The following is a 12,193-nucleotide window of genomic DNA, read 5'->3' on the forward strand; positions in this document are numbered from 1 at the left end:
GACCTTAGTAAGAGCTCACTAAAACACCCGTGATTGCTTTCTAAAAGGAATGGTGTCTGGAGGAGGCCTAAGCCTGGCACTTGAAAGAGTGAAGCACTCGTCGGCTGCTGAGCGGTTTTAAACTGGGTAGAATCAGAGCAACCAGGAACACGGGGGAAAGCTGCGTAGGCTGATGGGGGCGGGAGGGATTATCTCATAGGTCTTTCTGGCCTCTGAGTCTGAGTATTCAGTCACTTCAGGCACGGTGCAGTTCATGCCTCAGTGCTGTTTCTCAGAATAAATACATTACTTCTTTCATCTAGAAGCTCATTTTCTGCATGAGGGTACGTAACAGTACTACATCCTGTGAGGACTATTTTGATTTTCCTCTTATGTCAGATATTCCTGCTCTTTATCAGTGGTTGGGAGGCAATGAGGACTCTGTATGATTACCAGAAGATAAGAAGACATAGGCTGAGGCACAATTAGCAAGCAATTTTAACAATGTTCAGGTAACCAAAGAAATGCAAACGAACCAACACAATACCTACTAAAAGTGCAAAAATATTGAAAACCACAGTACCCCCCAATGCTAAGAAGAGTGTGGTAACCCGGCCCACTGCCAGCAATAGTGTAAATAAGTACAACCTATTTGGAAAGCAATTTGGCAATGTTTCAAGAGTCATCAAAGGCCTATACCATCTAACTCAGTAATTACACGCCTAAGAATGTACAAAGCTCTATGCTTAAGGAAGCTCACTGCATTATTATATGGTGAAAAACCTGAAATAGTTGAAATGCTTATCAGACGGGGGGAAGGTCATTACATAAATTATGGTTTAGGAACTCAATGGAGTAATAATATACAGACCTCAGGACTCTGGGCAATGTGTTAATTAAAACAAGCAAAATAAATGTACTTTATGGTTGCAATTAAGTATGTAAAGGGATCAAGATGCAGATGTAAACACTTAATTTGTTAAGATCGTGGAACAGTGATTTCTTCTTTGTGTTTCGTTATCACAATGTCCGTGTTTTTAAACTTCCAAAATGACTGCTTAGACAAAAACAGCTCCACACGGCGCCCCACGGCGGGCTTACATTTTCCATGCTTCTTCCACAGTGCGTCTCCTCTCAATTATCTCCCTCCGCAGCTTTACCATCTCCCTTTGAATCTCCTCCTCCTCTTTTTTGGCCTCCAGAGCCTTCTTTTTCTTCTCTTCCTGCACCAAATACTGAGCCTCCAAGAAGACCGATTTTTTCAGGGTCTTTTCCATTCTCTGGCGCTCCAGTTCTTTCTCACGTCTCATGCGATTTTCTTTCACCTTACAGAGGACACAATGAGGGTGAGATGCAGCCTTTCAAGTAGGAAAGGATACGGAAAAGCTTAGAATACATTTTCAAGTTCACTATAGGCCCAGTTTGAAACATTCTGGCCCAGAAGCTCACTGTTCATTGGAAGAATAGGAAGAATTCATTTGTTTACTTGGGTAAGAGCCAATACAAAAGTCTAGATGAAGTCAGGTAAGGGGGCTCCCAGCACTCTGGGAATGATCTGCGCCATGGAAAAGCTGAGAATCTACTGGGTCGGATGCCAAGTTCTGGATTCTTACTTGGTAATGATTTTCCACTCCTAAAATTTTCCAAGGTGTACACTACTGCTCTTTATTTAGGCTCTATGGGCACGCCGATTATAATTTAAGAAAGAATATGGATATTTTGGGGAGGCTACATCATGAAAGATGCAACAGTGATTTACTGCCACGAGGAACACAACACTACTCATTCTGATCGTTATTTAAATGTATCAGTGATTCTGGCTCATATTTGGAAATCTAAACCATGACTTTCACAGATATTTCTAAATAAGCACAATCAAATTTTCAAATCTATTAATTCTCTGGAGGCTTTCCGAGCTATGAATTAAGGAGTACTCCTTTACCTCCCTCTTCACTTACCTTTACCCTTATCTTACTCTCCACTTATGATAAGACTTCTAGATATTGGCAGTCTCTTATTGAACCTTCTCTCCTCCTTTTTATCATGAACCAAACTTGGATCATACTTCTACCCCTTTTCCTAACATCCTCAGTGCTGATTAGGCACACTTAATACTTTAAGGCAATCAGAAATTCAGGGTTATAAAAAGACAACATACAATGTATAGACATTCATTCTAGTTCAGTCTTAGTTCTGGACATGTGGAAAAGACTTGGTCATTCTGATTTCCTGAAGCTCCCCTACAAAGAGTTGAGACGCATCTTTTTCCTATAACCCACTATTTATCCCCTTTGAAGAAAAGAAAGTTCCCATATGCCTTTCTAATTCAAAACAGCTGAACTAGATTTAATTCAGATCTGTCCTCCCTTTCAAATTATAATCACAAAATGAGTGAATTTTTCAGTTGTCTGGAAAAGAATTATCATTATAACATTCACTAGAATATTCATGATATTAATATTTTGATGTCACAGTTCAAAAATCAAATTCAAGCAAAACCAATCTACATATTTATAATAGTACTATATACAAACTAATAAAGTTTAGTTCACCACTCCATTGTTCAAAATCAATTATTCCTTTTTTGGTTTTCTTAAATAAATTGTTTCCTGTCCTCAGTTTATGAGCATTATTTTTCTTCTGAAGTTCTTATATTTTATTTTTATTCTTTCTAACCAAACCACAGATGGCACTCTTTTTCATAATAAAGCCTAAGTCTTTATTTAAGCTTATTAAATGTGCTACACAAAGATTGCTTCCTGTTACCCATTTTAATTTTGTTTTTCCCTCCCACCTGCTTATGTCTCATCTCCATGGTAAGACGAGGATCCTTCTGCTGCTGCTTGTCTTGGTTTCCATTCATTCCAAGATCTTCCAACATTCCAGAATCCACCACTTTTTTATGGAGCAGATGGTCTATAAATTTTTGAACGGTGGTACTTTCCTCTTCTTCCTCCAAATAGCCACACAACTCTGGGGGAGACAGAGCAACAACAACAAAAAAGGGAAAATTTTAAAAAAATTTAGTATAATTTCCATATTTATATAAATAATCCTGGTATAATAAAAATACGAAGCTGTGAGTGTTCAATAAATAGTAACTGATAATGCCAATTGGATGAGTATAGCCCTCAGCAATTAACTACCTTCAAGTGAGAGGAAAAACAATTCCACTCATAAGGAAACATCCTCACCCAAGTCACTAAAGACTCCTTCACTGCCAAATGTAAACGATACTACTTCAGTCTAAACATCCTTGGAGACTCCATTGTGTTTTTTTTACATGGCTTTATTGAGGTATAACTGACATACGATACACTGTAAATATTTAAAGTCTACTATAAGTTTTGACATATACATCTACCAGTAAAACCATCGCTATAATCAAGATAAAGAACATGTCTGTCAGCTCCAAAAGGGTCCTCATGCTGATTTGCAATCTCCTCCTCCCACTCCTCCCCATGTTCTCGGTCTTATCCCAGGCAACCACAGACCTGCTTTCTCTCAGTATAAATTAATTTACATTTTCTAGAATTTCTTATCAATTAAATCATACACTATGTACTCTTTTTTTGGGGTCAGGCTTCTTTTACTCAACATAATTATTTCTGAGATTCATCATGTTGTTGTATCAATAGTTTATCACTTTTTATTGCTGATTAGTATTCCACTGTATGGGTATACCATAATTTGTTCATTCATTCATGGATAGACATTTGGGCTGTTTCCAGATTTTGGCTATGACAAATAAAGTTGTTATAAACATTTGTGTACAAGTTTTTGTATGAACGTATGCTTTCTTTTCTCTTGGAAAAATGCCTAGGAGTGGAATGGCTGGATCATAGAAGTATCTGTTTAACTTTTACAAAAACTGTCAAACAGTTTTCCAAAGTGGTTACAAAATTTTATATTCTCACCAGCAGCATAGGAGTGTTCCAGTTCCTCTGATCCTCACCAATCCTTAGTATGCTCAGTCTTTGGATATAGGCCATTTTGATAGGTATGTAGTGGTTACTCAAGGTAGTTTTAATTTGCCTTTTCTCAACGACTAATGATATGAATATTTTCCCTGCTGATGTTTAGTTCCATACATTATTGAGAATAGGGTATGAGGTCTCCAAATAATTTGGACAATTGTGCAATACCTATTTCTCCCTTCGACCTTTGTCAGTTTTTGCTTCATGTATTTTGGGACTTTTTTTTTTTTTTAAAGATTTTATTTATTTGAAAGAGAGAGAGATAGAGAGAACATGAGAGGGGAAGGGGCAGAAGAAGGAGAAGCAGCCTCCCCATTGAGCAGGGAGCCTGACACAGGACTTGGTCCCAGGACCCCGAAATTACGACCTGAGCTGAAGGCAGACACTTAACCAACAGAGCCACACAGGCACGCCTATATTGAGGCTCTTTTGTTAGATGTACGTATGTTTATACTTGTTATGTTTTCTTGATAGCTGACCCTTTATCATTATAAAATGCCTGTCTTTGTCCCTAGTAACAATTTTTTATGTTAAAGTCTATTTTTTTCTGATATTAGTAAGCTGCTCTCTCTTTTGGTTACTGATTGCATGGTATATCTTTTCCCATCTTTTTACTTTCAATCTATTTGTATCTTTGGATTTAAATTGTGTCTCCTGTAGATAGCATATAGTTACATCATATTTTAAAAATCATTCTGCCAATCTTTGTCTTTTAATTGGAATATTTAATCCACTTACATTAGATGTAATTCCTGATAAGGTATGACTTATGTTTGTCATTTTGGTATTTGTTTTCTGTATGTCTTCTCTAAATGCCCTTTGTCAGGTTGAGGAATTTATCTTCCATTACTAGTTTGCTGAGCATTTTTATCAGGAATGGATGTTAGATTTTGTCAAGTACTTTTTCTGTGTCTATTGAGATAATTACATGTTAATCAATATTTTTGGTAAACATTCTTTTTGAATGGCTACATAATAGGAATGTTTTAATCTAAAAAAAAAGAAAACAAAAAACTATAAGCATAAGATGAGTGAGGCTTGGTATGATACTAGATGATAATTGCCAATCTAAGAAATATAACTAGATCTATTAGCACCATATGAAAGGAGTAATAGTTTCACTATATTCCATATATGCTTCAGAATAAACATACAGTATGGAAATGCCTCACTTTAATAATGACATTAATAAATTAGAAAACATCTAGAAGGAGGCAACCAGCATGATAAGATTAAGAAACGATGTGATGTAAAGAACTGTTGTGAGGACTGGTATATTTAAGCTAGGAACACTGAAGTATATGAGAGATCACATATGATTATATCACCTGCAAACAAACAAACAAACAAACAAACAAACAAAAACAACAATACTTTTCTTGGGAAAAGGAACACGGTATTATTTTCTCTTGTACTAAAGGGTTATGGAGGTCAGACTCCTAATTCTCCCTGGAGAGAATGTATAAAGCCTAGAGCCCCACAACAGCTGAATGGGCTCCTCCTATCCTGAGAGATGTGCTAGCAGAGATTATCCCATGTGAGGGATACTACAGAAGGATCTCTATCTGAGGGGGTGAAGAGGGGAGATCAGACTAGGTGATCTTGAAGGATTCCTCTAACTTTAAGAGCTCATGACATTGTGATTCCTGGGCTGGGGATTTCATAGATTTTGTAGAGTCCTAAACGAGGGGAGTGCTGCCAGGTGAGTTACCAAGGGCGTATGTGTGAGTTACACATGAGAAGATGCCACTACGCTGAGGAAAAAAATTCCAAATTCTGAGTACATTTGAGGAACCCTCACTCACTAGTTCTGTGTGCAAGTAGTAAACTCTTTTATAAATATAAAATGTTAATATAGCCCCAAAGTAAAGAGTCATCCAGCAATATATGGGAAGAGATATTCAAAGAGCATTAATTGCTATTACAATCATAAGAAGAATTACAAATGGAATATTTTAATTTAAAAAACACCATGAACATACTGAGGATATAGAGAAGTAATTTAAATTGAACCAAGAAAAATTAAAGCCAATTATAAAACTAAGCAAATCACAGAAAAGTCAAATAATACATCATTTATTATTTAAAATAATTAAAAGACTTCTTAGATACATTCATTAGATATTAAAGCTTAAAACAATCAAATACGTTTTTACCATCAAACTTGTCAAATTTCAAATGATCACTGGCTTCCGGCACAGGGAGGATACTTGACACAGTGTCTTCAGCATCGTCTTCACCATCACTTGCTAGTTCTTGCTTAAGTTTGGTGTCTAACCAGTCACTGACCAGCTCCTGAGCTATCAATAAAACAAAAAAATCTTTTTAATATTCCTATTACTTCAGAGACTTTTTTCATTCACTGTTTTCATTCCCTCAGTAAATACTGAGCATCTGTCATGTGTCAGGTACTGGGCCAGATGCTGGGAAAACAGTAACAAACAAAACAGGACAAATAAAACCTATCACCGATGAAGTTTACATTCGAATTGGAGAAGAGAGGCAATAAGTAAATTGGAAAAACAGCTGGCAAAGGAGAAACGGTGTGCAAGAAATGGAAGGTAGGTATTGATAGTTTTAAATTGCGAGTTCAAAGAAAGCCTCATTGAGAAGACATCTGGGCAAAGAAGGAAAGAAAATGAGGGAGTGAGCCATATGGGCATGTAAGGAAATATTATTCCATGCAGAGGGAAAGCAATTGCAAAGGCCCTAAGGAAGAGTATGTCCAGAGTGTTGGAGAAGTAGCAAGGAGGCAGTGTGGCTAGAAAGGAGTGAGTGAAGGGGGACTAACAGGAGATAAAGTAAAGAGGTAACGTGGGGATCAGATTTAGAGCAGTGGTTCTAGATCAGGGATGATCTTGCCCCGCAGTGGACATCTGGCAATGTCTGGAGCCATTTTTGGTTATCATAACAGGGATAAATGATACTAGCATCTAGCAGGCAGAGGCCACATATGCTGCTAAACATTCAACAATGCACAGGATAGCCCCCGCCCCAAAGATAATTCTCTGCTATATCATCAACAGTGCTGAGGTTGAAAATCCCTGGCACACGAGCAGGGGACACCAACTGGGAGACAAATGCAATAATCCAGGAAAGAAGTGATAGTAGCCTGGACCTGGAGAAGAAGTATTAAAAATGGTCCAATTTTAGAAAGTATTGTTTTGAGGTGGAATTGACAGGACTTGCTGATGTAGTGGATATGGGAAACGAGAGAAAGAAGTCTACAAGGTTTCTGGCCTAAGCAACTGAAAAAATGGAGATGCCATTTATTGAGACAGGAAAGGCCGCGGGAGAAGCAGGTTTGGAGGGAAGATGAGGAATTCAGTTTTAAACTAGTTGGGTTTGAAATACTTAGGAGACATACAAACAAGAATGTCAAACAGGTACTGGCTATACCACTCTGGATTTCTGGGGAGAGGTCCAAGCTAAAGAAATAAATGTGGGTGTTGTCAGCATATGGATAGAATTTAGAGCCACAGAAATGGATGCAAGCACCAAAAGAGGAAGATGGATAGAGGACTGGTTCCAGAAATAAGCCCTAAAGAACTCCCATATTTAGGGGTTGAAGAGATAAGACAGAACCAGAAAAGCAGATTAGGAAGGAAAGGTCATTGAGGTAGGAGGAAAATCAAATAGTGTGATATCCTGGAAGCCAACTTCTATTTGAATTTCTTTCTTAGTGATATACAGAAAATCTTCTTATATAGGTATGAGAGAAAATGTCTACTTTAGCAACACCTTCATCACTATCATCATTATCAAACAGCTCTATGGGTAGGCATAGGGGTTTCAAAGAGGAAAAGTATACATTTCAGCCCTGTCTCCATCATTGTTACCATGATCACATAGCTCTGAGGGAATGGAATGTTTCTTACGTTAAGTGAGGCCAAAAGGCGTTTAATATAGAGAATGCAGGACATATAAAATAGAAGACAATGAATCAAGATAGTAGAAACCAAGTGTAAAAAGTATACTAGCAACAAATATTATTGGCTTTCAGAGGAAGGTAGAGAAAGGGGACAGCTATTTACTGAGTAACCCTGTGTAAAATAATTCAGACATTTATACATACAATAATTTATATGTAGAATAATTCAGATCTACTAAATGCCATTCATTGGTAAATAGGGGTTTGCTATGAAGTGCCCCAAAAGAACAAAGAAAGGGAACTGCCCTTGGAGGGTTCAACTGCAGGAACATCTCCCATTGGATGAGAGGCTCTAAGGCTACTTAAAGGCAGAGTTTCTCAAAGTATGTTCCTCAGAACATTGGTTCTTTTGAATATTAATAGATGATCGATGAGAGGAGAAAAAGGATATAAACCTTTGAAAACCATGTTCTGTTCATACACTAGTACTTTCTAATGTGTATCACTAATTCTTCAGGATATGAATATGGATTTCAGGATAAAAAGAATTTCAAGGTATAGGAAGCTTGGGAATTGGGGTAAGTAAACATTATTTTTTAGACAGCATGGCTTCTCAGAAACTTTAAGAGGTTAAAGTATATTGTGTTCCCACGAGTGAGTTGGGAGAGGAGGTGGACAAGATGTAGCCTTGCCAATTTCTGAACCAATCTCCTTTCTCCACCTCCAATTCTACCAACCACCCAAGCCCAAGGGCCTTCACTGCTCACCCAGACCGCTGTTCCGCCCTCTCACTGATATCCCTCTTCCCTCCTTTTCTCCCCTATGATCCACTTTTCAAATATCTAAAATATTGTTCTGTTGTACCTCTGATTAATATCCTTCAATGATGTCTTAGCATAGTCAGAATAATCTAAATTCTTTTCCCAGGCCCATAGGCTCTATATAATAAACCTTCTGCTCACTCCTCAGGCTCATCTCCATTGGGAAGTTCCAGCCACACTGGTCTTCCTTCAGCTCCTGAAGCACACCAAGTTCATCTGTACTTTAACTCTCGATGCTCCCTCCCCTCTGTCTGGGATGCCCTTCCTCCATTACTGCTTAGCTGGCTCCTTCTTATTATTCAGGTCCAAACTTGAGTGCTTGATCATTACCTAATAATTTTAAGTTTTCTTTATTCTCACACTAGAATGTATACCCCATGAAAGCAAGGGCTTTGCCTCACTTGTTCAAAACCTCTTCCTCCAGTGCCTAAAATAGTACCTGGCACAGAGTAATAATTTTATACATACATATATATATGTGTATATATATATATATACATTTTAATTATAAACATGTACGTTTTTATTATATATACTTATAAATGCAATTATACATGTAAATAATTTTATATATATAAATATTTGAATAAAGACATACTATGAATAAATGGAGACATAAATAATCCAAAAGGAAGCTGGCTTCTAGGATATGGCCACTGTGACTTTCCTCTTACCTCTGTGGCCTCTCCTTTCCAGTCTTTGCTGGCTCCTTCTGATCTCTTCATCCCTAAATGCTGGAGTTCCCAAGAGTATCAGAAACTAAAATACTAAATTCCAGAGGAGTAAATGTTTTGGGGAGGTAGGAAGGTAGATCAGTTTTAGACTCTCTTCATAAAGAATAAAGTGGATTTACAAACTAATGGTCAAATGATCTCATTTTTTTTTAAATAAAAATTTTTTTTATTATGTTATGTTAGTCACCATACAGTACATCTCCAGTTTTTGATGTAGTGTTCCATGATTCATTACTTGCGTATAACATCCAGTGCACCATGCAATATGTGCCCTCCTTACTACCCATCACCGGCCTATCCCATCCCCCGCGCCGAAGCCCTCAGTTTGTTTCCCAGAGTCCATAGTCTCTCGTGGTTCATTCCCCCCCTTTCTTCTGCTACCCCCCCTTTCTTCTTCCCTTTCTTCTCCTACCGATCTTCCTACTTCTTATGCTCCATAAATGAGTGACACCATATGATAATTGTCTTTCTCTGCTTGAGTTATTTCGCTTAGCATTATCCAAATGGTCTCATAATACTAGATCAAGCGGCCATGCTGTCCTCCACGTCACGGGACGGACACCTTCACCACTCACCAGTCAGCTGCATCATGATCAAACTGCCTCTGGATGTGGTTCCATTTCGGGAGACAAAATGGGCCTTAAAAATATAGCCTTACTTGTAATATTGGAATTCACTCCGGAATAGATAGTTTCAGGGAGGGAGAGAGACACAAAACTTAAGAGCAAGAGAAAGAAAAGCTTCCATTCTGTACTCTGAAATGCATTATAGGTTATGCTTTAATTAGCTATCTTCTAAAGAACTGTTACCTTTGAAGCAAAAAAATGTATTCTCTTACCTTCTGCATAGACTTCATCATGATCCTCTACTTGCTCAGATGTTTCCAAATCTATGATTTGGCTCCAAAGCCTTCTGGACAAATTGGAATTTGTAGCAGAAAATGCTTTTGAAACTGCAAATTCTGAGGCTTTCTCCACCTTCTTCAGTATCGCAGGAAAAAAAAAAAGCCCATTAAGATGACAACAACTTTGTTGAGGACTAAAGAATTTTTCTCCCACTCAAGAAACTGATTTTCTACCACCTACTAAGATACCTCCACAGTTCCATTTTTAAAGGAACTCTGAGGCTTAAACACCCCAAATAATTTCATTTTTTAAACACGAAATTAACTGCAATATTTTACCAAATTTTAACATGTATTCACAATGTTTATTTTTGAACAAAGGCTTATTTAGACTTTAGATTACTTTTGTTTAGAGCATTAGTGACGGGATCCTGACACGTGGATATTTTATTTTAAATAAAAAATACAATGTTTCATTAGCTCCCGAAGCCACTAGGATCTGCATACGGCTATGCAGCAGAGGAAGAGCAGCTACACTTCCTCAAACTCCTATCCCTGGAACGAACCTCCCATCATACATTCAGCAATAGGCTCAATAAAACTGGGATAGAGTCGCTGAGCTGTAGTCACCCAGAATGTTTTAAATCCACAGTAAAAACATGGCCCAATTCACGGGATTGGTGGAGGTGGGCAAATGGTGTTGGCACTCTGGTTTACCTACACAACATAAAAGAACTTCTTTTACAGTTAAATCCCTGACTTTCTCCCTCCCCACAAACCTGCCTTCCTCCACATCTGCTGTGTTCCCAGGCTTCCAACCAAGGTGACAATGCCACTTTTTCAGTTCTCAGGATGAAAACCTTGGAGTCCTTGAATCTATTCTCTCCCTCTTACCCCATAACCAATCTGTCAGGAAATCTGTTGACTCTATTTTCAAAATACATCCAGGATCTGACCCCTTCTTGTCACCTCTACTGCTATCACCTGGTTCACGGCACAATTTCCTGACAGGTTTTCTGTGATAGTCTCCCACCACAGCAGACAGTCCCTCTGAAATGAAAGCTATACATAACTCCGCTCAAAACCTTTTCATGGTTTGCTGTTTCACTCAGAATAAAAATCGAAGTCCTTACCATGTGCTTCAAGGTCCTGCACCATCAGGCCCTTGTGAGCTCTCTAATCTTCTCCTCTGCTACATCCCACTGCTCACTGGACTTCAGCCACACTGACCTTGTGCATTCCTTCTCAAATATGCCAAGCACAGTCCCACCTCAGGGCCTTTGTGCTTACTTCCCCTCTGCTGGACTGCTCTCCCTCCATAGCCATACAATTCTTTCCCTTGACGCCTCATGCCTTTACCCAAATGTCACCTTCATAGTAAGGCTTTCTTGAACTACCCTACATGAAACTGTAATTACCCTCCTCACGGCACTCCCTATTCCCCTTCTCTGCTCTGACTTTCTCTATAGCACTTAGGACCTTATAACATCTTTTACATATATTGTCTCCCCTTAGTAGAATGTGAGCTGGCATGTTTGTCCTCTTCATGTGTGAAACCCCCAGTACCTATAACAGCACTTGGCATATAACAGGCACCCCAAAAATAAATGTTTGTTAGAAAATGAATACATGTAAAATTATTTTATTATTTTATTATATTTTTTAAAGATTTATTTATTTGAGAGAGAGTGAGCATGAGCGGGGGAAGGGGAGAGGAAGAGGGAGACAAGCAGACTCCCCACTCAGCAGGGAGCCTGACTCGGGACTCAATCCCAGGACCCCGAGATCACGACCTGAGCGAAAATCGAGAGTTGGACACTCAACCAAATGAGCCACCCAGGTGCCCCTAAAATTTATTTTAAAAAGCCGTACTTTTCCACAGTTTATATTGCTGCCTGACCTATTTTGAAAATGATTTTTCCCCTTGACCTTCACGGAGAGACTGGTAGGTCTTCTGCCAAAACTTG

General features: G+C 38.4%; 1 protein-coding gene across 3 annotated transcripts in view; it reads right to left on the reverse strand.

The window, feature by feature from the left end:
- CCDC191 (coiled-coil domain containing 191) overlaps positions 1 to 12,193 on the reverse strand; it is an 81,562-nt gene that overhangs the window by 62,139 nt on the left and 7,230 nt on the right. For 2 of the 3 annotated variants that reach the window (XM_040621258.1, XM_008708264.2), the window contains 4 exons: positions 10,221 to 10,362; positions 6,113 to 6,256; positions 2,774 to 2,952; positions 1,081 to 1,304 (listed from right to left, as the gene is read on the reverse strand). In XM_040621258.1, coding sequence (XP_040477192.1) covers positions 1,081 to 1,304; positions 2,774 to 2,952; positions 6,113 to 6,256; positions 10,221 to 10,362 — 689 coding nt within the window. The remainder of the gene's footprint in view (positions 1 to 1,080; positions 1,305 to 2,773; positions 2,953 to 6,112; positions 6,257 to 10,220; positions 10,363 to 12,193) is intronic. The other variant, XM_040621259.1, reaches the window with a different exon arrangement.

This window comes from Ursus maritimus, unplaced genomic scaffold, assembly GCF_017311325.1.
Source record: "Ursus maritimus isolate PB19 unplaced genomic scaffold, ASM1731132v1 scaffold_4, whole genome shotgun sequence".
In the NCBI taxonomy this organism is placed as follows: Eukaryota; Metazoa; Chordata; class Mammalia; order Carnivora; family Ursidae; genus Ursus; species Ursus maritimus.